Here is a 25167-nt window from a genome sequence, read left to right on the forward strand (position 1 = left end):
TATTGATAAAGATGTACTTTTTTGAGAAAATAAACTGCTGGTCCTACCTGCTCTGGTGATAGTGTTTTTATGATTTTTGAAGCATGTCTATTTTTGTAATACTCTGGATAACGTAAATTCATGTTAAAACCCTCAACTTCCACAATGTTGGAAACGTAGGTTTTTGGATAATGACTCAAAATAATTTTGACAAAAATCCAACAAAATATAGTTGAACTATAAATTTTCCATAGAGCATTAGTAATAAGAGTTACCTTGAAGATAAAGAAAAATAAGGAAAACTGCCTCTTTTATATCAAATAAAGAAACGAAAAGAAAGGTTCTCATATTGCCAGATAAAAAAAATCCTAGGAAACAGAAAATTAAATGCCACCTAAAATAATATTTGATCACCATCCTTGAGAATTTTATTTTCTGACAATGCAACACTTTATTTTCGTATCGCTTAGTTTTCCCTTTTCACCTTCAGCAAAACAAATAACCACATACAAAGAAGTGAAATTTCTAAACTTTATTAGGATTCGCATATCATCCATTTCATTGAGTGACGAAATGGACATGAATATATTTGATTCTTTGTCCATCTCTCTTACATAAAACTTTTGGTAAGAGGATAAAAGATATCGTCACAGACAAAATTTGTACATGTTACAGGAATGTCCCTAGAAACTCCTTCAAGACATACACATCTCAAAATAAAACAAGAGACTCGAAAAATTCTCACATATATACTTAAATTAAAATGTACACTCTCGCCTTGCAGCTTGCTGAAAATTAAAATAAATGCGACACAAACATGAACTTGGACTAGAGATTTAAATTATAATCACATAATAATAATAATTTTCAAAATATTTCAATATACAACAAAATGGTGATACAATGAATGTAATATGTCGACCCGTTTACGGTGAGGGAAATCCGGAATGCTGAAGTAAAGTTCCAAACAAAATCAACTTTGAGCGACCTACGTTGTCATCGTTAACTATAAAAAAATGACACCCATTCTCAATAAAAGTGTTCAGCCAGAGAACTTTGTATTCATGCGCATGCATACTTTTATCGAATAGGAATAGCGATAATAGTCCAGAATAAACCACTATACCAAATCAAATCATCAGTTTATTTTTTTTAGAATCGTGTAGGTTGAAATGTTGACGAAGGAAAATTATTTGACATGAATAACTGACTTGGATAAAGAGACATTTCTTTAAAACACAAAAGGGCAGGACAAACGCAACGCAATAGGCACTTACAATCTTCTGTGCCCCCAGGTCACGTGCAACGGAAACGTCCAAGGCCCCAACGCAAGATGGGTTCTACCACATACACTATCGTAATCATTGCACTGTCGTTTGTGTGGCATTTCACATAGTCATGATTAGTCTTTCATGATAATTGTTCATATATATTACGTCATATTCCATCCTTTGTCCGTTGTGGAAAGACACATGGATTTCCTGTATATATAATATTGTATCCCATTGTGAAATAATTTAATGACGTCACGGTTTTATCAATAATGGTCCATTCAGAAGCACCGAATTGGTTATCGATCAAAACACAGTTTGCGTTATTTAAGCATGACGAATTAATGCTATGTTCAAGCACTTCTTTGACATTGAACCGGAAGTTCACGTATGTTTTTCTCCAATTTTTGTTCATGGAATATAATAACTACTCTCTTCTGTTTTCATCCTTTTCCTGTTTTGTCTTTCCATTGTCTAATTGTCCACTTGGTACCTGAGCATTTTGAGATGTTGAGTAATTTTTGTCTAAAATTTTCAGCATCTCGTTCAGATAATTTTGAACTGCAGTGAGTGAGGCAACGACAGCTGGCGATCCAAATCCATGGGTGATGAGGCTGAAGTGAGTAAGATGGCGCTGTATCCCCGGTTCCAGGATCATCTGTGGTCGGGTGTTTCCTAGCGGAGATCGGTCCTGATTCAGTAGATCCATGAACTCCTTGAGAATTTGTCTGTAAAATAAAGGATAAAAATAGATATTTTTTGTTAAATAATATTTGGAAGTGAGAAATAAATATTTAATTATTGAAAATGTATAAATATTACATATTATTTATTATTAATATAATATGATATATTTAAGTATACAGATTATTCTATCGAAACCTCGTGATAGGTGTGGCTGGAAGAACGGGAAAAGTACAAGTCTACTTACTTTGTGGCTAAAATCATGTTTTTTCTGGTCATCTGGTCGGCAGGATCTGTGTATGTACGACAGTTGTATTCCGCGCATTGTCTCGATGGAAATTCAGTCTCACACAGGTAGCCATAGTCACGAGCTAACCTCACGGATTCACCTGTAACATACATTGAAATGTATTAGGATACATCAAATTATATAATATTAAGCAATAACATACAAGTAAGGCGTTGAAACCGATTCAAAATGAATATTGATATATCTCAATGTTTCTCGTAATCAAATCCTTTCTATCAACATTATTTATTGTTTTTGATTTTATGTTTGCTGAATCGGACAGTCAGTGGTAAGTTGTGGTATCTGCTAACACAGAATATGTATTCCCTGATGCGTGTTAGGTTTAAGACTCATTAAGTTAGCGTGTATTTCCAGGACCCTTGGTCACGCATGGAGGATTTCACTATCCCCATTTATCATCCGTGTCGTCGCCAAGAAAGCTCAGTCGACCGGTGATCAATGATGAGGATACAAAACAACGGCTTGATTTTCAAACGGGGTGAATCACTTTCAATATACCTTAATATTCTGAAGGTTTTTTTTGGTGATGTTATTAGAAATTTGCCAATCAAATCGTTTGAATGTGTAACTGAAAACATGTAGTGCAATTAAATTGATCAAGATGACTGAACGAAAGTGCTCGCTTAGAAGAGACCGGTGTTGTGGTGAATGCTATGCACTGTGCGCGTCATAGGTAAGAGGTACATGTATAAAACCACAAGCCCACATTGCTACTCTGTCAACTACTCATGTACTTCCTTACCTCGATGCTAAGTTTAAAACCTGTAACTCGCTCATGTGAGACGTTGTAAATCTTATCTGATTTTTGAAACGGCAGAAAATTGAAAAAGTTACAGTTTTTATTCTCAGTAAATATATTTAACCGTGATATACGTCTGACTTATTTGAGCGCTTATACATTCTTGAAATAAATATATTTCAATTAAAACCTACCTTCGACAAGCGACGTCAGCAGGGTCACGTTGGCTGCCTTCCTGCGTCCGGCCGGCAGACTCAGACCAATCTTGTCCAGTTTGTCACGGAGTGACCGTCCGCCATTTTTGGACTTGGCCCTGAAACAAACAATATTTTTTTTTTATTGAAATGTAAACGTAACGACATACAGCCGGTTTTGTGTTGACAACTGACTTGGCAAGAATTAGAGAAGATTGGACGTTATTAACGGTATAATCTACATACATAAATGCCGTACTTGAAATTATCCTGAATACACTCGATTGCATAATTACACATACTAATACTTCGGTCAAATACACGCAGTTAATATTTCAAATACACACAGGTAACATTTCATAACCGATCTCCTTGATTCGTGAACTTTAAAACGAATGAAGCTTCCACGTTACGAAATGTTAACGGATTAACCGCTCTGTTGTTTCACCAGGGAAAGATAATCCATGTATTGTTTAACGTGTTGTTGTTGGATTATCTGCTCTTGACGGTAACGCCTGGTACAGGTATTATCACACTCTAGGGCTCTTATGCCACGGATATTTATCTTAACGCCTAATACCCTTAATCCGGTCTATTCCATTCTACCTACTGTCAAATACATAGAACTTTCTACTTCATGCTACTGTCGCTCCCTATGTAGGATTTATCTTGCTGACTTGTCGCTTTGGTTCACACAAATGTAGCCTCTAAAATCACCTTTACTTAAAGATCCACCCGTGTCAGCTGTTGTATGTTAAAGACGTGCCGGATGTTTCTTCAACTAGCTGGGGTTATGTCCTACTAAACACCGGCCGTGATTCTGAGGAACTGTTTGTAAAGGGCACCATGGTGAGCGGATCATTGTCGCTTAGCTCTTCCACAGAAGCTCACAATAGTACCGCCAAACACTAATGACAATGTTCGCAGTTTCAAGCATCACGTGACCTTATTTTAATGAAGTCAAATTGTACAGCGGTTCTAAAGATATATCAGATGGCTGGACGAACGTATCCTAGGGGGTCCACTATCCGGTGTACAGACAAACGCCCCATCTAAACAAGACAATATCGTCTCCAAATATGTTAAGAACAGGTTGAGGAAACTTGATAATCCCATAACTATCCCGTAAATACCAAATATACATGCATGTCATAAAAATCTACAAACCTGCGTAGAACACCTCCCAACAGCGATGCATTGAGACATTCAGGGGGAGACAACCGTCTTTGGACTTCAGCTACTGTGACCTTGTACTTTGATGTGGAACTAAGCAGAGAAAGACGACCCGGGACAGAACAGAAGACGTCACTAGGCGACGAAACACCGGAGATCACAAGGTCTTTGTTGTTTTCATTCTTTTGTCGGATACCTAAAAATACCAAAACAAAATACAATAATCATTATCACGAAAATGCCAGTTAAGTTGTATAAGCAATAAAACAAAGTATTCCATGTTCGACTCAACACTAGATTTTACGAAAATGTCACGGTTTTCCACGTCATGATAAAATCTGTTTAGTGCACTAGATGGTTAAGCTCGACTTGAGTGGTGGAAGTGAGAATTGCTTCACAGAAGATTATCAATTCTCGTCTTCCACTCGGTGTGTGAGGCGCTTGAAATTGGTACATTATTGTTTCCATGGCGGTCTGATAGCCCAGAAATCTGTCAGGCTAGGGATAGGGAATAGGCCTTTTACTTCAATTTCATAAATTGTGAGAGAAGGCCGCAGACACATAATCTGTGAGTAATTTCTTCTCATTAGCTACGATCTTAGAAATATTCACCCGAACAGAATTAATTCAATTTTCCTCTCGCTTCTCTCCTCGGCTTGGTAATGATACAGATTAGCTAATTATGAGGCACGCATCCCCAGTCAGCAACGAGACTTGTTAAACCAAAATACTCGTAAAAGATCGCCTATGTTCGAGATATTCAAATGAGTAAAAAATGTATATGAAAGAGAAGAAAAAAGACATTAAAATAAAGAATGTAAGACCTTAGGTCTCGTTTACTTAATAATCAATACTTGAAGAATTGAAAAAACGAGGTAGATTGACTAGCGTGTTGTATCAGATTCAGCATCAGTTGCCGTTGGAGAGGACAAGGCAGGGAAACTGATTGGGTTCCAAGCGATCGTGCCTCATGAAATTAACTGCTATCCTATTGCATTCAAGATTGGGCAAACAATGACATCCTCAGAAATTTCATTAAGTAAAACCACCAATGTTTACTTCCACCTAAGTTAGGCTTGTAATTGGTCGACGATTAGAATATTAGAACTTAGAATCCTTTCCTCAAATATTGCAATCGATCGTCTCTGCAATATTCCAGAAGATGCGAGACATATCTAGGGTAATTTAATTGCCGCCATAAACGGAAGTTATTCTGTTGTAAGACGCCATATTTGTTTTGGTAGCTATGACACCCCATTTGATTATGGTGATAGAAATGTACAAAAAGCACATATTCGAGAATTGATTCAGTTCTAACATGGGTGGTTTGATGTTAACTAAAACTCTATGTGCAAACACTTCAGTATCACAGTCCCTTTGAAGCTATCTAAACACCTGGGGAGAGTTGAGAGGCTATGTTTGAACAGCAAGGTTACAAATCGCCTACAGAATGAGCATTTCAAAAGGAGTGTATTCAAATTCAATAAAAGCCGTTGTCGTTTGTAAGGATATGATACACGCTCTATCAACAGTGTGCTCATTACAATTGTCGACTTCTATGACTATTTCATAGGACACTTCATTGCACGTAAATGGTAGGGACTAGAGTGGATGCACGTTGCATGTCGACCAGCTGATTGTTAATGATGTCTTATTGGTAGTTCCTAATCTATGGTCTATATTACTTCGTACGTAAATAATGTATCTTTAATTTTCTGAAGAGCTTGACTCGAGGGATCTGAAACACGTGCACTGTGTGTGGTTCTTGTAGAAAATTATGATGTCAAGTTACAACCACATGGAGTAATCAAGATATAAAGACAAAAGGAGAGTAACGAACTCTTTATTTATATGGAAATAGTTAGAATTGAAGTTTTGGGTCAGCGGAAGGAAGGCAGCCATGATGGGACCTGCGGAAGTGACGTATGTGATTTCACACTACAATCTTCAATATAAGCTATTTGTAAACACAAAATTGATGTCAATATCTTAATACTAGGGTGGTAATAGGGTATGTGAACCCTGTCAGCTCACGAAGGGAGATATTAGGAAGACAATTACGGTTTATACGCGGTTTGATGATGCCGCCTGAATGTAGAAAAATGCCCTCTTGTGTTTCGCTCTGACAATGGACAATCTCGGGACATTTGCCACCCATATTACCGTCAAACACTGAGGAATGAAACCCACAACAAGGAGAGTTATTGTGGGAAGAATCTTAAATTTCTCTTTCACGGTCTTCACAGAGGCGCACGAATTCACCTCTGTCGGCGAGAGTAAAGCTGCCCCAGGGGCCTGTATAGGTGTAGCTAGACATGATCGTGTTTACGTAGTTATAACCTACAGTGTCAAGGTAAGAAATTATACCTAACCAGAAATGTAACGTTACACACTGACAAGCCCGGGGGTATCAGACATTTTACTTCCGTAAATATAGCTTACCGGGACACTTAACATTAGCTACTGGAGGGATATGGGAAGTACATGTATATTGTAGTACTGGCATTATTTAACATTAAAATTGATTGCTCTTACACATTACCATTTTTTCTTTGTTAACGAAAAATTACTAAAAAAAGAAGCACTTTAATTTTATAGGGGTAGGCATATGTTGCTGAGGATGCAGACAACAAATCGAAAGAATTGTTTATGCAATCAGAGCAGTGATTAATTTCTACAACTCTCCGTAAAAAGGTTCCCCCTCTCTAACCTTATAATGAGTGCGAAAACACTTGAAATCTTTATCAGAAATCTTTTACAATTTTTCATATCACAAAAGCTCTATTCGGTATCGGAAGATTGGGGAAAAAAATATGAAAAAGTCTGCATTATAAAGCATTCCAAATGTGTCATGGTGAGGGAAGCCTTTTAGTTACAAACAAGTATGGTCTTTCAATTACCACGCTAACTGACGCCAACAACCTTTATAGTTTTATTATAATATCAAACCCACCTATGTGTAACGAGGAGCAAGGGCCATGAAACTATCGCTAAAATGTCTCAATCCCAGTAATAGAAGTAACACAGTAAACGGCACCTGCTTGTTCACGTAGGAGTCACAACCTCACGTTCAATATGCTACCCTATCTAAACAATTCTAAAATGTATTTCATCGAAGTTATATCGGGAAAAAACATCAAAATTATTTAAGAGGTTCAATATTGCTTTTAATTGTTTGCCTAAAATGTTATACCGGAAAGGTATTTCAATTCGAACTAATCGATTTTTTACGAGTTTTTCTTTTGAGACCTTTTTTGTTCCTAGAAGTATTACGTTTTCAAATAAAACTGACGTTTCGTCAAGAAAAGGAAAACTCGCAATAAATAAAATTACATGTACATGAAATTATCTTATTAGTGAAAACTCAGAAATAGTTTCACGTTTGACATTTTATCGGCAGGTGACGTCATTTGGTCGGAATGAAGTTGACGGAAGGTTGAAAATAAGAGCTGGAATCGAATGGCGGACTTACCTTTACGGATCACACTGTGGTTATGTTCCCCTGAGATGAAGCTGGTCGTATCTTCCAAGCCAGCCTGCAAAATAAAACCAAAATCAATTCTGGTGCATTTTCATCCCCATCTTATGGCACATCATACATTATCTAATTGATTCGGCTTAAAATGAAATTTTCGTGCGGAAATGTCAAAAAAGTAAATCTTTTAAGAGAAAGTTGCCATGGCAACGCGGTTGACTAGGAGTTTTTCGATGATTGAGGATTCGCATTCATCTGTCGCGTACGTCACGAGCTGACGACATGCCATCAATCACAACAGGTATACAGTAGGTCCAAACGGGCACCTGCTGTAGAGCTCAACAGAAAACTGGAAATTCTAATCTATACACGAATAGTACAAAAATGTTAAAAGCTTCTATTTCCACCAAATGGGAGTTTTTGTCTAACCCTGTATTGTAGGTAAAAATGTATATGTAAACTGTAATTATGTGTGCAATTCTTTTTCAACGTCAGATTCTCAAAATAACCTAGAATTTTATACAGCTAAATTGAGGTCAATCGTTTGTGTATTAACGCCTTTGTCTTGGGGATGGAGATGAGCCCCTTTGTCTGTGAGTTAGCGTGTACATGTATACATCTATACTTTATCACCTCTCTGTCATGGATGTGGCCTGTGATTTGGAGCGGAAATAAGCGATCGCGGAGTCCCTATCCTCACCTCTGTAGGTAGAGCTAACTTACAACCCTCTATTAAAATAGCCAGGACATTAAATGTCAGTACTGAAAAGCTCTAGAATTAAATCACGTCTCCACCACGGTTTTATATTTAGAATTAGATTTACCATAACCAAGTAAATATAGGAAAAAAAGAAACACTTTCGTTTTCACAATTCTTCAAAAAGTACCCTTAAATATTCGTTGTGATATCAGCGCTAGTTGTAGGAATTCATTTAAATTCTGTTTATATTCAGAGCTTTTTCAATAACAAACCGTGGTTATCTAAGCCATCAATTTTTGACAAAGTGTATCTTTTTTAAAATCAGTTATCAGTAGATAATCGCGAATTATCATCATGTATTATTTAGTTTTTTTCTTTTAATATTTGTTCTCTATCTAAATCTAAAGAGACGTCAGGGGAAAAAACCAGTTCTGTGCAATAACGGTTCTTTCTGTAGTAGTAGTATTATATAGCCCTGGGGCAGCTTCTGCTTTATAGTCAGTGTTACAATAAACACAGCTATAAAGAAATATACAAAAATGAAACGCCCCATAACACACAAGGCATTCAGGTGTCACAGCACTATAAACCTGTTCACATATATCTTAAAAATTCATCTGAATCATTTCAAATATTTATTTAATTAAATCATTTCTTTTCCCGGGTATATATTTGAGAAATTTGAGAATATAAAATTTGATACATTCCTATTGATACCGCCTCGACAGTTACGGCCCTTTTATACATATATGAAAAAATAGAATTTTATGGAAATGTAGAAATTATCATATAATAAAAAAAATACACTCCAGTCCTACTATATACAAAGCCAAAAAAACACTGGTGGTATTTTCTCCTGAGATCGTGAGCATGATCATTTGAGAATTATTGTCAGATAATTATCTGGAGACATACTGTAAATTGCTATACCGGCATATTGCCTTCGTTTTGATTCTATCCTAGTATTTTCACACTAGGCTTTTTTATGACTATATGACATGTGGGAATGTGATCGATTCCGCACCTACTAGCAATATAACAGTAAAACAGTTATAGATCTGAAATTCTAGCTGTTTTGTGTTTGTAAAAATCAAAATGCACTACCCTGGACTACTGGGTAAAATCTGAGAAATAATCAGTGTTAATTTCAACATTTCTCTCTGTCAGTTTCCTTTTAAAATCAATAAAATATCCCTATATTTTTTTCCTTCTCAATGTTTGGTGTATTGTACAAGGTTATACCATAATAACAAAATCTGATACTAACAGGTTCTAATAAGGAAATACATGCATTTCATTTTTGTATAATATAATGAGTAAGGAGCCATACATATTAAATATTTTGTATCTATAACAAAAAAAAATCCACTGTAGATCTAAGAAAGATGTTAATGTTATGACACAGCTGGTTTGTTGGTTCAAATTGGAGAACATATATCATCCTAAATTATTTAAAATAAAATTCCTACCATAGAAATTACCTTATTAAATTCGGTATCAATTTTCCTAACAGGACACGAATTTAATCATAAAATGATTTCAGATCCCAAATGATGCGTTACAGTTTGATACCAGTGGGAAATACTATATAACAGAACCAAACACCGGACACCGTTTTGTACTAAATCCTTTCCTACTCTCTCTGTAAATATAAGTATCGTTTTGCCAAAGTATCTTGTGATATGATTGAGGAGTTTTAAAAACCATGACACCTTTGTAAATGTGACAGTGAACTGATAATTTTTATTCCACAGCTTCACAATTTCTCAAGGAACCCAGTTCTGTTGAGGTGCCTGTCAAATGTAAACACTTATTTGTAAGGTTGACGTGAAATGGTCATCTGATGACTAGGTATGTACGAGGAACCGGAATGACCACTTACGTCACTTGTGTCCGACCTGCATTGTCCAGTTTGATAAATGACCCCTACATTTCGACCGGTTTTGGGTCGAGCTGGGCGCGGAGGTGACAAAACCTGCCCCTCCCCTCGCGTAGGACTGTGTTGTTAACCTATCATGCATTATATTTGAATGGAAGAATTCACGTCGGCTTGTTTACATAGAGATTTAATTAAAAACCAACATTGATCTAGCGGATGAGGTTGATACTGGAGGTGTGCCATTATACTTTATAACTGAAGTGGAATACTCAGATTTTAGGATAAATACGGAGTAATAGGGAATGGACTTGCTCCACAGTGTCTTATATAATTTAAGTCTCCAATGGGTACCGTCTAAACAACTGAATCTTGTCTAAATAAAGATTAGTATTTAAATAAACACCGGAAAGATATTTTACTTAATTAAACCTGTTCTAATGGAACTTAATCTTATATTGAAATTGTAGAAAACAAATATTACCACAAGTTCATGGTATCCATATCCTACTAAAAATGTAATAAATAACATTTTTAAAATTGCCAGAAAAACACCAGAACGATTTCTCATTTATCAACTGATGAAGCTGTCTGGATATTAATTTATCATCCGAAAAAAAAAGAAGTGAACAGACCATATCACGTTTGCTTTTAGTCACACATGGATGATTACTATTTTGGTAGGGCCCTTTGTTGAAATGTCATATGTGCGAGGAACAGTTTTGTGCGATATGCTTCGGTCAGGTAGAACAACCCTTTGTAGTTCTTCCAGTATTGTTTGTTTCATAAATTCTGACAAATATCAAATGAACATCTTCATATGAAGTTTATTTTGTTGTGAGCGTGTTTTTGCTGTCAGCGAGATTTATGGAATGTTACAAAGTAAAGACCTGAATGAAAATTACATTAAAAATAATACAAAAGAAACTGTCGGGCTGAATTAAGTCATTTCTGTAGCTAAACACGGAAATAAGATTCTCGTGATAGACAGAGTGATTCGGCGCCACCCCGGAGTTCTAGACAGGCGCACCAGTTTTGAGTCACACTTTTCTGGTCATTTTAGTCGACAATTTGTACTCCAGATGATAATAGGGTTTGGGTACGGTTCAGTACAGGTGTAAACTACATCCATTTACAAGTCTACCGGTCCCCAACGCATGTTTTAATATCAAAGTTAGGTGTAGGGCTATATTTAAATGTTCTAGTAATTTTAATGGAATGTTATATTAAAATAACTGTACAAAATACCACAAAGGTATGTAAAATTTAAGAGAATTATTTTTCAGTCTAAAAAATAATCCGTTTCATTTTTCTGTTGTAAGTATAATTGAAGTTAATTTCTTAGCTAGTATGTTTCAGAGTTAAGTGTATGTATAGGCAGTGGTGTTGAGTGTTTGGGACTTTATAACGAAAGATAAACTGTACTATTGTTGTTACAAAGAAATAAAAATTAAATTGACCTTTAAATAGTAAACAAAAAAAAGGAAATAAATTTTTGAAATCCCATACAATGTTTTCCGACAAAATTAAAGAGTTATGGGATAATTTGAAGTGGTATATTCTCATTGATGTTAATTTAAACAATCGTATTATCAATGTCGTCTTAAACATTTCTTTCTCTGTTCATTTATTTTCTAAATTAATTTTGGTTGTAATTGTTGGCGATGTCTGTGAATTATTGCGATAAAATTAACACATGAATGTAGTTAATAAAATGGCCTCTTCTTCCTCATGTCGATCACTGGTAGAAATCTGGTTCTAATGTCATTTAAAATTACCTCAAAGTCGACATTCAATTAAAGAAGAGAGCATCTTATCACCTTCAATTCTCACTTCATTCTTTGTGGAGTTGTAACTCGCCAATTAGCTTGGAAATTCTAACGATATTTCATAATAATTTCTACGAGACTAAACGAGGTGGAATTTTCTGAGGTAGAATATTGTAACTTGAGACCGACTCTATGCGAATTTAATGATAGACATCGAGGAAATATATGGCTTTGGTAACCGACAATTTGTTGAGAAATGCTTGAAAGGGACCTTTGGTGGCCTACGTTTGCTTTAGTTAATACTCGTGTGACTGTCCTAATCATTGGAGGTGTTGAAATAATCCGATATTATTGAGACAGAACAAGACATGTGTGACGTCTTAATAGTAAAAAGAAAAGGGATATGTAAATGTCCCAAATCAACTCGGCCGATATTACAGTCGGCGACAATAAGAAGAAATAATTTATACATATTCTAATTAAATGAAATACAAAAAAATAACATACCTGGTGAATACCTTCGTCTAAAACTTGTAAACCATTTCCTGCGTGTATATTTAAAATGGTTGGGTCCTGATCAAAACCAAGATGATGTCCGCCGGGAACTAAAATATCCGGACGCCTCATTCCACTGTAGTCCGTCCTTCGGGGATCATGGGGGGCCGGGAGCCCGTGGTGCATGTTGTGTAGTCCATCTTCCCGGGGTCGGAGAACGTTCCGGGAGTCGGGAGTGTGAAGCTGGTGGTAATGCTGTTGAGTGACCGTTCCTTGATGGAAACTTCCCAGATGGGAGTAAGAGTCCGTATTAAAATGAGGGTGATGGAATTCCATACTCTGCTGGGATGGCAGATTGTAGGGAGGGGGGAAGTACGGAGGCTGGAAATCGGATGTAGGTGTGTGGGAAAGTCTTGGGGCCGGAGGAAATGACCCTGCACTTGAAGTGACCAATTGGCCCAAACCCTGGCTGCTGACCACATCTCGGCGGTCCTGAAATTAAAAAAATAATAATAAAGTATTAGTTATATACAGATATTACGTATACCAAGTTAATTGTAATCATGATTTATACATAGTAAACAATGGATCCGGGATGGAGTAAGTCAACCATATGGAGACGAATTTCCCCTAGAACTATTAAATTCAAACGGAACTTAGTGTCTTATTCCAACGACCAGGAATATGAACTAACTAGAAAAAACCCAAAAGGTGTACAAAATAATTCAATAACTGAACATGTAAACAAATCTGGAATGTCAATAAAAAAGGTATTATTTCCTCGAGGTGGTACGCGATTCAGCCTACAGGTAACTACTGTATAATCACCTCAGAGTCTATGATACCGAAAGCCGAAGGCATAGTTGTAACTTGAGGTTTGTAGTACTGTGAATTGTGATCCAAGTCCGTAAGACTCGCTGTGCCGTTCACCACGCCTTTTTGTTGTCCCCCTACCTCCTCAGCTGTAGCCCCAATATGATTATGTCCCACGGGGCTGACTTGTGCCATACCGGGGGGTCACACCCTCACAAACGCCACCCCACGGGTAGCACTCCGAGTACGCTTGTCACAACACTACAGAATTCCTCCATGTAGCATAATTTAACACGATGAGATATTACCACATACAAAATTTGAAGACAATATTTCTGAGAAATTCTATAAGAGAAACTGCTATCCCCTAAATCCTTGTATAAGTCTCAAGAACGATCGTTGTGTGTACTTCAGACAAGACACTAGCGTTCATCTCGCCCAGAGGCACGATTTCTAAATAAACCGCGAGCTAAATGACTGCTTATACCAGTGGGACGGCCCATGGTTCATTGCTACTGCATGGAAGGCACGTGTGGGCGGGACTTAAACTGAACAGACGCCTTTGATTGGATTATCATCTTACATGGATGATTGGTTCAACGTTGTACACGGATTAGGCTCCGCCCTCTTTACGCTAGCTTGCCGATCAAGTGGACGAACAATAGAGAAAAATGCTCACCTACAGACTTTTATGTTAGTTATCTAAATAGGTAGAATAGCGGTATTTTATTCTAAACAATGGTAAATAAATGGATAGAAAAAATGTTTTTTTTAACTGAAAGGTAAATCATCTTAAAATATTTATTTTTTTACTTTATAATCATTTTTTTACTTGTAAAATGTAAATCAATTTCCATTGGTATCAGACTTGTAGAAAAACAAATATGCCCGAAAAACATGATGAAATTAGGAAGGATACTCAGTGCCATAACATTACGTTCACATATAGGTAAAACAGACGATCCCGTGAGTATATCCTGTTTGTAAGAATAATAGGTAGTAAATACAGTAAGTCAATAAAAACACGTTTCTTTGTCTTCAAAGCGACGGAGCGGTGTGGTAATCGATTTCAACAGAAGGTTTTTAACACTAAGACAACACTATACGAGATAAGACCGGTCTTTCTTGTTACGTCATTAAGCCAAGATGAAATTGAGTGCCTGTGCCTTTTTGTCAATTAGTTAATAGGATCTTAAGTTTATTTCTTAGACGAACAACTGGCGACAACTTGGTTCAACGTCAAAACAAAAGACTATTTTTGAGTAAAAAAATAATATGAGAAAGAAAGGATCGACATGAAAAATAATCTCATTATTCAATTGACGGGTTCTTGATAGAGGTTCTATTACAACACTCACGGAATCGAATTAACAAGTAGTCATAACTGTGAGTTAGCCTCGTGGGATTCAAGAAAAATCTGATTCTACCTAAATATATGTTTACTCACATTTCACGATATTTCATAAACATATTAAAATATCATTATACGACTCTACATATATGACCAATATACAAATCAATTTACCTGAAAATCATCGGTTGTTCCTGTGACGTCATACATAACTATAGGAGCCTCCATATTTCAATATTAAATATGGTTATTTTCAAAGACCTAAATAGCTGAGGGGCTACTTGCAAGCTATTGATATCAGATCATATAAGTTATGTGTGCTTTGGTAAATTCTTCAGGGTTTCTCTGATGTCAAAGGAATCGATGTTTCATCAATATAGGTCTTAAATGGACTGGGTTATATCGTAAGATACAAGTGTAGATTTCAATATGTCTCGACTGGTCAGTTAGAACAGACTGAATGTACTGATCGATATCACGCTGGGTGTATATATAGGCTACGATGCAGCTCGGGGGTGGGGCTGAGTACCCCGACCCTCAGAGTAGCTCTCTCCGTCCCTGGGTGTCAACTCCACCCAAGCGTGAGAGGGATGACCGAGGAAATTGAGCACCTTAATTATCCTTGGGACACCCTTATCACCCCCGGGACTCCTCCGACTAATTAAAATATCTAATTGCTTACACAGTAGGTGCGTTAAGTGGCAAATTAAAATATTTAAAAACACGAAGTCAAACCAGTTTATTGTTTTAATTACACAAATAAATACTCTCGTTGTCAAAAATTACTGATACATCCGCAAATAATGTTTTCTAAGCATCACACATCATTTTTTAATTAATCAGTTGATATTATTAATCTTTTTATCGTGAAACAGGGCGAGACATTTTGTCAATCACCAATCATTGTTGGACAATGACCAAAGCAAGCAACTGTATGATAGTAGAGGGAAATGTGATGAATTATGAATTGGATAGTGTGACCAGCCACGGTGAATATTGGAACCCGTGCATTTCTCGGTCTACCTGTTATTGATTAGAAAACGTTCTCACTAACACGACAAACAACATATATCCAAACATACAGATACTCCAGCAATGAAACTGTAAGTATACATTATCTGTATAACGTTGAATGGCATTGCATTATGTATGTTATTTCAGTTAGATACTTTCTACTGGTTAATTTCGATGTATATAATTACGTATATCACCTTTCGATTATGTGTGTTCTACCTCGATATGTAATTTGATGTATCGATATGTAAATTAATGTGCCCTTTATCGATACGTAACATTGTGTGTCCTATATATTGATACGTAACTATGTGTGCCCTATATATCGATAAGTTACTTTGTGTGTCATATAAATCGATATGTAACATTGTGTGTCCTATATATCGATATGTAAAATTTGATGTATCGATATGTAAATTAATGTGCCCTTTATCGATACGTAACATTGTGTGTTCTATATATTGATACGTAACTATGTGTGCCCTATATATCGATATGTTACTTTGTGTGTCATATAAATCGATATGTAACATTGTGTGTCCTATATATCGATATGTAACATTGTATGTCCTATATATCAATATGTTACTTAGTGTATCGATATTTAAATTAATGTGCCCTTTATCGATACGAAACTAAGTGTGCCCTATATATCGATATGTTACTTTGTGTGTCCTATATATCAATATGTAATTTTTCAAATTTCAGATTTTTATATTTCTCAGACATTCATATATACATGGCGGATAACAAAGGCATCGATATGTAACTTAGCGTGCCCTATATTTTGATATGCAAACAAGTATGTCCTATATCGATATGTAACCTTGTCTGCCCTTACATTTCAATATTGAACATTGTGTGCCCCTATGTGGTATAAAATGTAAAAAAAATCTGCCGACATAGCACTATCTAAACAGTAAGGTGTATCCGTTTTTCATGTAGCAATATATACCCTTTCATCAATTTCGCTGTGTGTGAGTATATCGCCTCACGTTTTTTTCTGAAAACTGATGAATGCAATCAATTTCAGGCAAATATATGCATTATTCATGTAGTCAGGTGCATATTCGATTGAGAGTCGAAATATGAATTCTGGAATTACGTTCGACGTGAGGGTAAATAAGGCTTTCAACGGCCGCAACTGGCTATAAACAGCTGATATGCAAATGTCATCTATCGATCAGTTTATATAATTCTGAGCAGGTGCAAGTACATTTTTTTCTATCGACATAGTAAAAACCTTGGTTGAATAAATATGTAAGTAACACACCATGGTTATTTCATGTTCAAACATAATTTTCAAAGTTAAAGTAGTTTTAAGGAATTTATAAACGTATATCTCATAAAGATTACAACGGGTGTACTGTATATTTGCTAAAAAATGTGTTAAATATTTATTAGTGTATCCTCGTCATGACAATTCTTATAAAATAAAAGCACATTTGTGCATTTGAAAAATAAGATATATTCCATAGAATGTGTTTGAATTAGTATTTTTATTTCCCGAGTTAATAATCGCTTTTTATAATGAAGACATGAGGAATCATGCTCACATGCTTGATACCAGTTAAGTATTTTCAACTTCGGGAACCAACAACGTAATTGTAAAACCTTCTTAAAATATTACATTTCATATTAAAATTAAATTTAAGTCAGGTTCAGTTACCCCAGAGAATAGAAAAAAACAAAACAAAATATAAAGATGATAAATTATTACAAAATATACGTGATAAAGAATGACGATGTAGAATTATAGTGTATAAACTGTATCATGGTTTATAACAAATCACAGTGTATAAATGATAAAGAAAATGTCATTACCCATTGAAAGAGTAGTATAACCTTACTTTTAACTCTAGCGGATACAAATGAGAATAAAAATCAAACAAAACAATAACAAACGTCGTTAGCAGCTTTTTATACATGTTCTCAATTTTTTATATACTTATATCTATAGTGCTCTAAATTCTCCTCATAATAATTGTTGGTTTGACAAGTACTATTTAGTCGAACTACATTTTGGATTTTATCATAAATGCGAATGATATGTTCTATCTATGTTTTAAACAAAATGCATCCAAATTGCAAAGGATCTATGTTTGTAACAGGAAGATAAAGAGATTTTCCTGTTCCAGCGTGATTGACATTGGTAAGTTTTAGATAAATCTCATATAATAGGGCCGACTTCAATTGCAGTAGCAGATAACATATAATCAATGTATAACGGTAATTAAATAACCCTGACAGTAATATAAATAGAATAATGAGAGATCCCTATCGGTCCTAACCGGAAACATCTAAAGCCTCGTAAACACCAGAGACAAAAGCAGTTTACCGATTATAATCGAAAAACAATAGTAAGCAGATCATTGTCGGGATCTTGTAAATTCCTATTGTTAACCTATTTTGAGTTGTCAGTTTGAGTGGACAGCGGTCAGCTAAGTCCAGCTGATGCCAGACACGCCCGCGAGACATGCAGAAGTACGCTACGGTGGCCTGAAAAACAAACAAATACGGTGTACCTTGCTCCACCATATGTTTCCTTAAAGTTTTATGACCACCGACCTGTTATGTTTTTCTTTTAATTAACTCTACATAAGTACGTTATTCAAACACACTCGTGAAGCTATTTCTTGCCCAAATCAAAGGGCATTATAACACGCGGACACGGAATCGTTACAATTCCTCCGGAACATTGCAGTACACGGCGCAAATAATAGCTATACACTTGTCGCGAATTCTCCTTGACCACTTAAGCACGTTATATAATCCGGACACACTTGAACAGAATTGCCTGCTGCGATTAGAGTGTTTAAAATTGAGATTAAACATCATAAAAGGCGAGGTAAGACGATTTGTGGCCGTTTTTCTGGCCCTTTGATGGTTTTGTGGTCAGTACAAGGATCCTTTAGCCGGGTATAGAGAAATCGACAGCACTGAGTGGAGAGGTGTTGTGTTTTTTGCAGTGTTATGTACTTGAAGTGTGGATTGGTATTTTTCGTAACAATAGAGCTTTACATACGACCAGACTGTCCGGCGCTACCTTCTCAATACAATAAACATTCTCCTCGGACAAATTAATGTATTCCATTAAACCAAAATCATCTCCACCTACCAAACCGGCCACCGCAGTGCTCTGTGGAATTTAAAAGGAGTGAAAAGCTATAATGTAATGATACTAAGAAAATTGGCTTAACGTAACAGGATAAGAGGGTGGCGAGTGATACTACCAGGTACGGATTGAGTCGTGGTCACTTTACACTGGACAGTCGACATATAATGTTTCCCATGAACTGTGTGTATGGACAGTGGTCAGTACTTGGGATCTAGACGATCTATCAGTTTTGAACTATTGGCTCAAACATGTTATGGACGATATAATGGGTAGTTAACTTTTACCGTACTAATTCCACATAGGTCTGTCTAAGTGGTATTATTATAGAAACACTCACAGTGACGTGTTCAAACCTTACCGTGACATGAACAATGCAGAGGAATACCATTACATTTGAAATACGAAAAATTCCAATATTAAACTGACTCAATGTAAAGTACATAATGTAGTATATATTTGAATCCAAAACGAGGAAAACGTCAAAAGAAACTGAAATCGAGCATATATAGGAAAATATAAGATGTAGACAATTCGCCCTGAAAAGCTATGAGCATTTCTCCAGTTCTCAAAAAGATGGGACTACTGGGTTTTTTACAGCTGTAAATATCATGATTCGCCCCCAGCAACGAGAGAGTCAGCACAAAGTCGGGTTCATTGAGTGCAACAGATAAATATACTGTATAATACAAAGTCGTTTCTTCTGCACGGACTATGCACACTGATTAATAAGACAAAAAAATGTGAGACACATCTTAATGCTTAAAATAATTACACGTGATGAAACCTATGGCGCCCGTGGATGAAAAAACGTGTTCTTATTTGCCAAAAACAAGGAATCCTTCAAGACTATTGTAATCGATGGCGCACTGGGAAATGCCCGCACATAGTACAACTAACGTTCTCCATGACATACATGTAAATATTGATGAGGTAAATTTAAGAACACTTAAGATGCTATCATCCAATAAATCACTGATCAGCTTAAACGGAGATAAATCATTTCCATTAGTAGCTTACAAGTGAAAGTGTGTAACGCTAAGGGTTCTTGTTAAAGCGAAACGCACAGGTATACCAAAATATGCACATATACACACCTTTATACATGTACCAAATCACAAACATACAAACGAATGTCAAAACATATACATGCACACGCGCACATCACACATGCATACATGTACCACAAGTGTTTTGATAAACATTTTATGCAGTTTTTGAAATTGTCAAGTAATATGATATACCCCCCCCCCCCCCCCCAAAAAAAAAAAAAAACAACCAAAAAATACCCCAAAACACACCAAAAACACATAGACATCCCATATTGGGATAGACTTGTAGATTGTACATTATTGTAGACTTGACATTTACAGAGCTAATGCAAGGGAGGCTATACACCTAAACAGTAGGCAATACGTCATTGCTGTCCGTCCTTCTTTGTGTCCAGTTTGACCACTCATGTATTTTTAGAACGAATGTACACAGGACCTCAATCGCATCATTTAAACAATGTCGTATAAAGCAAAATAAACAATTTATAGGGGTTATTTAGTGTTTCACTTTATCAATCCATAGGATTACATTATTTGATTGAAAGTCATACAGAAATTGCGTTCATATTGAAATATTTTATACGTGAAGATAATTTTTAAGAGTTTTGTTGAAATGAAATTGAAAAGCAAATGTTTCTCACACTACGACCTTGAATTCTCATTTGAAGAAAAAAATCTGTTGGACAGAAAACGCGTCAATACGCCTGTTTTAGTCACAAGGCAATTCCAATCAAACGGTACCGGAACTTTTCGGCATAACACCAGCTATAATACAGATCCAATTTACTCAATAAATCCTCTCAATCACCCCCCAAAATAGTCAACACAGAATGGTAGCCGAAACGTAGGTACAAAACGTTTAATGTGACGGTAAAGTATTGAAGAGACTCAACGTAGATTGAAAAAATCGTAGCTCAAAAGTCCACAAGAAAATATATTAATAACATAGCGGCAGCGTAACGATAGGATTAGACACCAAAACAAAGGGCATGCATGAAAACCCCACACGCGACAGAAAGCCAACCTAGGTCTTCCGGTAGCGTAAGCGCTTCCTAAAATAAATCAGGCACCTAGCATGCTGTCTACCGCGAACTCGAGGAACACACGTTGTAAAACACAGTAAACTTGTCCTAACTACTGAAAGACGACATCGTTGTATTACATGCTGTCTATATGAATACTAATATTGTTGTGACAGCACATGATAATCATTCCGAAGAAAATAAATAATATTCATAAGTAGATAGCGAAAATTGTGTTTGATGGTTCGCAAATACGACTGTATATTATAAACAAGTGTCGCCATAACCTTAGATTGCTGTGTATCTGTCTTTGCGTATTGCAGAGTTATCTGCTCTTGTGAGCAGTTATTGATTGTTACGTCATGTGTTTGTGAGATTAACGTCATCAATTTTTGAGAAAACGACGTAATTTTCTCACACAAACCAATGGCGTATCAATCAATGCCTGCTCACAAGAGAAGATAACTCTGCAATACGCTTGGTCTACAGAAGTGCCCAATGCTTTCTTTAATTAGATGAAGTCGAAACGCTCTCATAAAACATCAAATGCGTATACACGTATGTATTATTGATAGATGATCGGACTTCTGTTTTCCAACACAACAATGCTTCGTCTAGAAATACCCAACTTATCGGAACAATTACTAAAGGAAACAAACCGCTTGTTGCTGAACGCCTTAGAAATGAGCAATGTCATATCAATATATCTGAAAGCAACACTATCATAAATGAAACAGACGGAATTTAATTGTGGCTTTGAAGTGAAGCACACACATATGTATACTATCTTAAATAAACTAAAGAAAAGCAAGCATGTATCGTAGTTCCCAATGATAAAATCAAATCCACAAAGCAACAAAGTCGGGATTGATCCTCGTCAATGCGAAGATATTATATAAAGTTATTAATTATCATTAGGAAATAAGATGACAAAATCGGGAACAAGCAGGTCCTTGTGTAAGATTCAGACCCAGGATATCCAATGCTTCAGCTAAAGAAATTAATGGATACCGTCACAGTGCCAAATAGAGACGTCAATCAAGACAAATGCTACAGTCACCTTCTGACTGGAGAATTGGGCACCCTCCCAGTAGTGTCATCAGAAAGGTGTTGTACAATCGACAACAGCCGCTCAGCTAGGTCGTCAGTGGAAGCCGTGGTCGAATCATGTCGCCGTGACAAACTGCTCTCGATGGCAAAACAGACGCAATGATTTGTCAAGCTGGTTCGTCCTGCCGTCATATCGACACTATGTAACCTCCACTATCAACCCTTGGTTTGTATACTTGTTTGTGTCATAGTAATTATCTGATTAAGTAGTGATGAAGTGCAAAGGTCATTAAATCATATTCACACATTTGCTTTTTAAGAATGAATTCTGTTTTTAAAATAGAATACTGCATTAAGAAATAAAACCAGCACGTTTTTTTATGTATTATTAACAAGACTAGCAAATGTTTATTCTCGAGTTTATATCTTTTGTAAACAAAAATATCCACGTAAAAAAGGGAGCGAGATGTCACATCAGAGAGAGATGTGGGCTTAAGTGACAGACGGGCATGGCTGACCAGGTAGACAAGCTATAAACACTATAAGTTTGTCATCGCGGTTTCGGTCTTGGGTGGTGCTCGTGCTTGTCACCATTCCGGCTTTCATCTGACCACCTCCATTTTGTATATTATTATTGCTAGCATCGGCCATTATTTTTCTCTAGGTATGACATAATAGCTACGTTTGCTATTTGTTTTACTTTATTTGTTCATCTGCAGATATGATAACTTGAACGAAGATTAAAATAATATAACATTCGCGACAAATACATATCAATCATATTTCTGGTCTGTTCTTAAATTACTGTTTGACATCCAAGTATTGATGTCGGTCTTGTTAAACATAAATACATCTCCTCAAGTTCACATCGATATCTAAGCTACAAGTTTAACACTTTTTTTCCACAAATCTACCAGCTCAAGCTCACATTGACAGGTCAACTTCTGTCTGTTATTCCTTTAAATCTGAAGTAAAAGTCAAACTTCTGAATTGAGAAAAAAACTACCCTCCGTATCATCCTCGCTTTGGAGATAGATTAATCTTGCAGTGAAATCTCATCTACACATAAATATTGAACTCATTAAATATGTTCAAAATTTATGAAAATTATTTCAACCAATCAGCAGGCCTAACGTACATATTTGCCTAATAATTCATGTGATTGCAAGAAGTGTCTGTTGTATATTATAATAAGCGGTAACATGGCGTTCAAGTTGTATCTTAGTTGTACAATATAGTTAATCCAAGCAATAATTCTTTGTAAATGGTTGTTATGGTTTTATTCAATTTTGTCATCTTCACAGAAGAGAGGAAATGCAAAATGTCAGGAAAGCTTCCGCAAAGGTCAGACCAGGAACAAAGATGTTATATAGAACAAAAGGAACAAAAACAGGGATGATAAAATCTTTAAATCTGGTTTTTGAGAAAAAGGATACGGAGTACTATCTACTGAAAATGTGTGATGTCATAACTGGTATTGATACGTGTCATGATATCATTTCGAATATATTGTTATCTTGTTTTTCCCCGAATTAAAATGTAAAATATAATTCGGTGCAGTATTGGTAAATTTCCAAATGATTAACGTTTTTAATACTGTAGTTTGTAATAATTACAACAGAACACTGTTATGTCATTACGATCCATTTGTCTGGAAGATTGGACTTACTTACTCGACGGATACCTGAATATAAAGCTATATTTATCCTGTATGAAGAGTTGGCATTAAACACTTTTTCGAAAAGGATCAACATGCATAATTTTTTTTATAATATCTTCGAGGCAGGATATCTGGGGACGCTTACCAGATCCGTGTGTAAACCAAACCTGTACTAAAGCGTGTACAATATAGATTTTTGTCGGTGATAAGACTCTTATAAGACGGCTATGAAGTCCAATATTCTTGCTTCATCTACCCAGCCCCTGTACCGTTTTTCTGCTGCCCTGAGTTCTATTTACCGAGTGTGTCGAGCCGTGTAACAAGATGTGAAAAGCTCTGAAAAGAACTGACAATCTTACCCTCTAATTGTTAACACCTCGACCGGAATCCGGATAAAGATTGGGCGGGGAAGGGGATTCTATGTAGTATGAGGAGTATTGAATGCTTCGTCACGCAAAAATCCGGCTATTGTCGCGTTTTTGAAATTAGTATCTTCCCGTTTGTATAAAATGTAAAACGATGGATCGACCGTGGTGGATTTATGGACTCAAATAAATGTCTTTTGAGGACTTAATGATACAGACATTACCGATTGTTCACCGTCTAGTTAAATCCCAGTAAAACTATTCCTCGTGTATCTAAATACAAGAAAAAAAACTACACCCTGTCTTTATAAATTGCATCCGATTTCTGGGAACTGATTTAGAGTTTGTTCGTGGTGTGACATTACGTAAATTGAATTTAGCCGAAGACAGAACAATCGAAATGAATATCTAGGCAAAGCTATGAACAAACATTATAAATATTAGCCATTTAAGGCTATTTGTATATGCTATCTAACATACACGCGAAGTAAATTATGTCAAAGGTACTTCTAATTGGTCTATTAATATCCTCGACATGTGCGCTATGACTAGTTTTTGCATATAAGTTGATTATCTTTGGTTACCATGATTGAGACGCTGGTTAAATACGTCTGTGTCACAATGTGATTTGTGAAAGTGTTTTAAAGTGCATATTGCCTGCTGATATATTTTACTTAAATATAACGAACGGATGTTTTAAAGATTTCAAATAAAGACACAAACACAAACACACGCATATAGGTTTAAATATATATATATATATATCACTTGACAATGAGAATAAAACAACAATTCTTTATAATCAACTTTAAACCATGAAATTGAAGCGTATACAAGCTAGTTAATGAGTGCATGACATTTACATTTTCAGCTGTAGCAATTCCTTGGTGAATGGAATGTGTCGTACAAAATGCTTCGATGTGGTATTTTGTATTACCACGGCAATTTGTACGTAATAGGTATCAACTAAACTGTTAGTTAAGTTAACAGACCTGGAACCTAGAAGTCCTGTATTCCCCTGGGGTTTCCTTATCTGAAACCATGTCATCGCCGACTAATT

At 36.0% G+C, this 25167-nt stretch overlaps 1 protein-coding gene across 2 annotated transcripts in view; it reads right to left on the reverse strand.

Moving 5' to 3' along the window:
• Positions 1-496: 496 nt before the first annotated feature.
• The window catches only part of LOC110455885 (transcription factor AP-2-epsilon-like), a 40739-nt gene continuing 16068 nt past the window's right edge, over positions 497-25167 (reverse strand). Inside the window, exons 1-7 of one of the 2 annotated variants that reach the window (XM_021506305.1) lie at positions 13494-13961; positions 12678-13157; positions 7823-7886; positions 4345-4546; positions 3178-3296; positions 2182-2323; positions 497-1978 (exon numbers count right to left, since the gene is read on the reverse strand). In XM_021506305.1, the coding sequence (XP_021361980.1) occupies positions 1678-1978; positions 2182-2323; positions 3178-3296; positions 4345-4546; positions 7823-7886; positions 12678-13157; positions 13494-13673 (1488 nt within the window). In that variant the 5' untranslated portion in view covers positions 13674-13961 and the 3' untranslated portion in view covers positions 497-1677. Of the gene's footprint in view, positions 1979-2181; positions 2324-3177; positions 3297-4344; positions 4547-7822; positions 7887-12677; positions 13158-13493; positions 13962-25167 lie in introns of those variants that run through there. The other variant, XM_021506306.1, reaches the window with a different exon arrangement.

The sequence above is a fragment of the Mizuhopecten yessoensis genome, unplaced genomic scaffold, assembly GCF_002113885.1.
Source record: "Mizuhopecten yessoensis strain PY_sf001 unplaced genomic scaffold, ASM211388v2 scaffold8393, whole genome shotgun sequence".
NCBI classification, from domain to species: domain Eukaryota; kingdom Metazoa; phylum Mollusca; class Bivalvia; order Pectinida; family Pectinidae; genus Mizuhopecten; species Mizuhopecten yessoensis.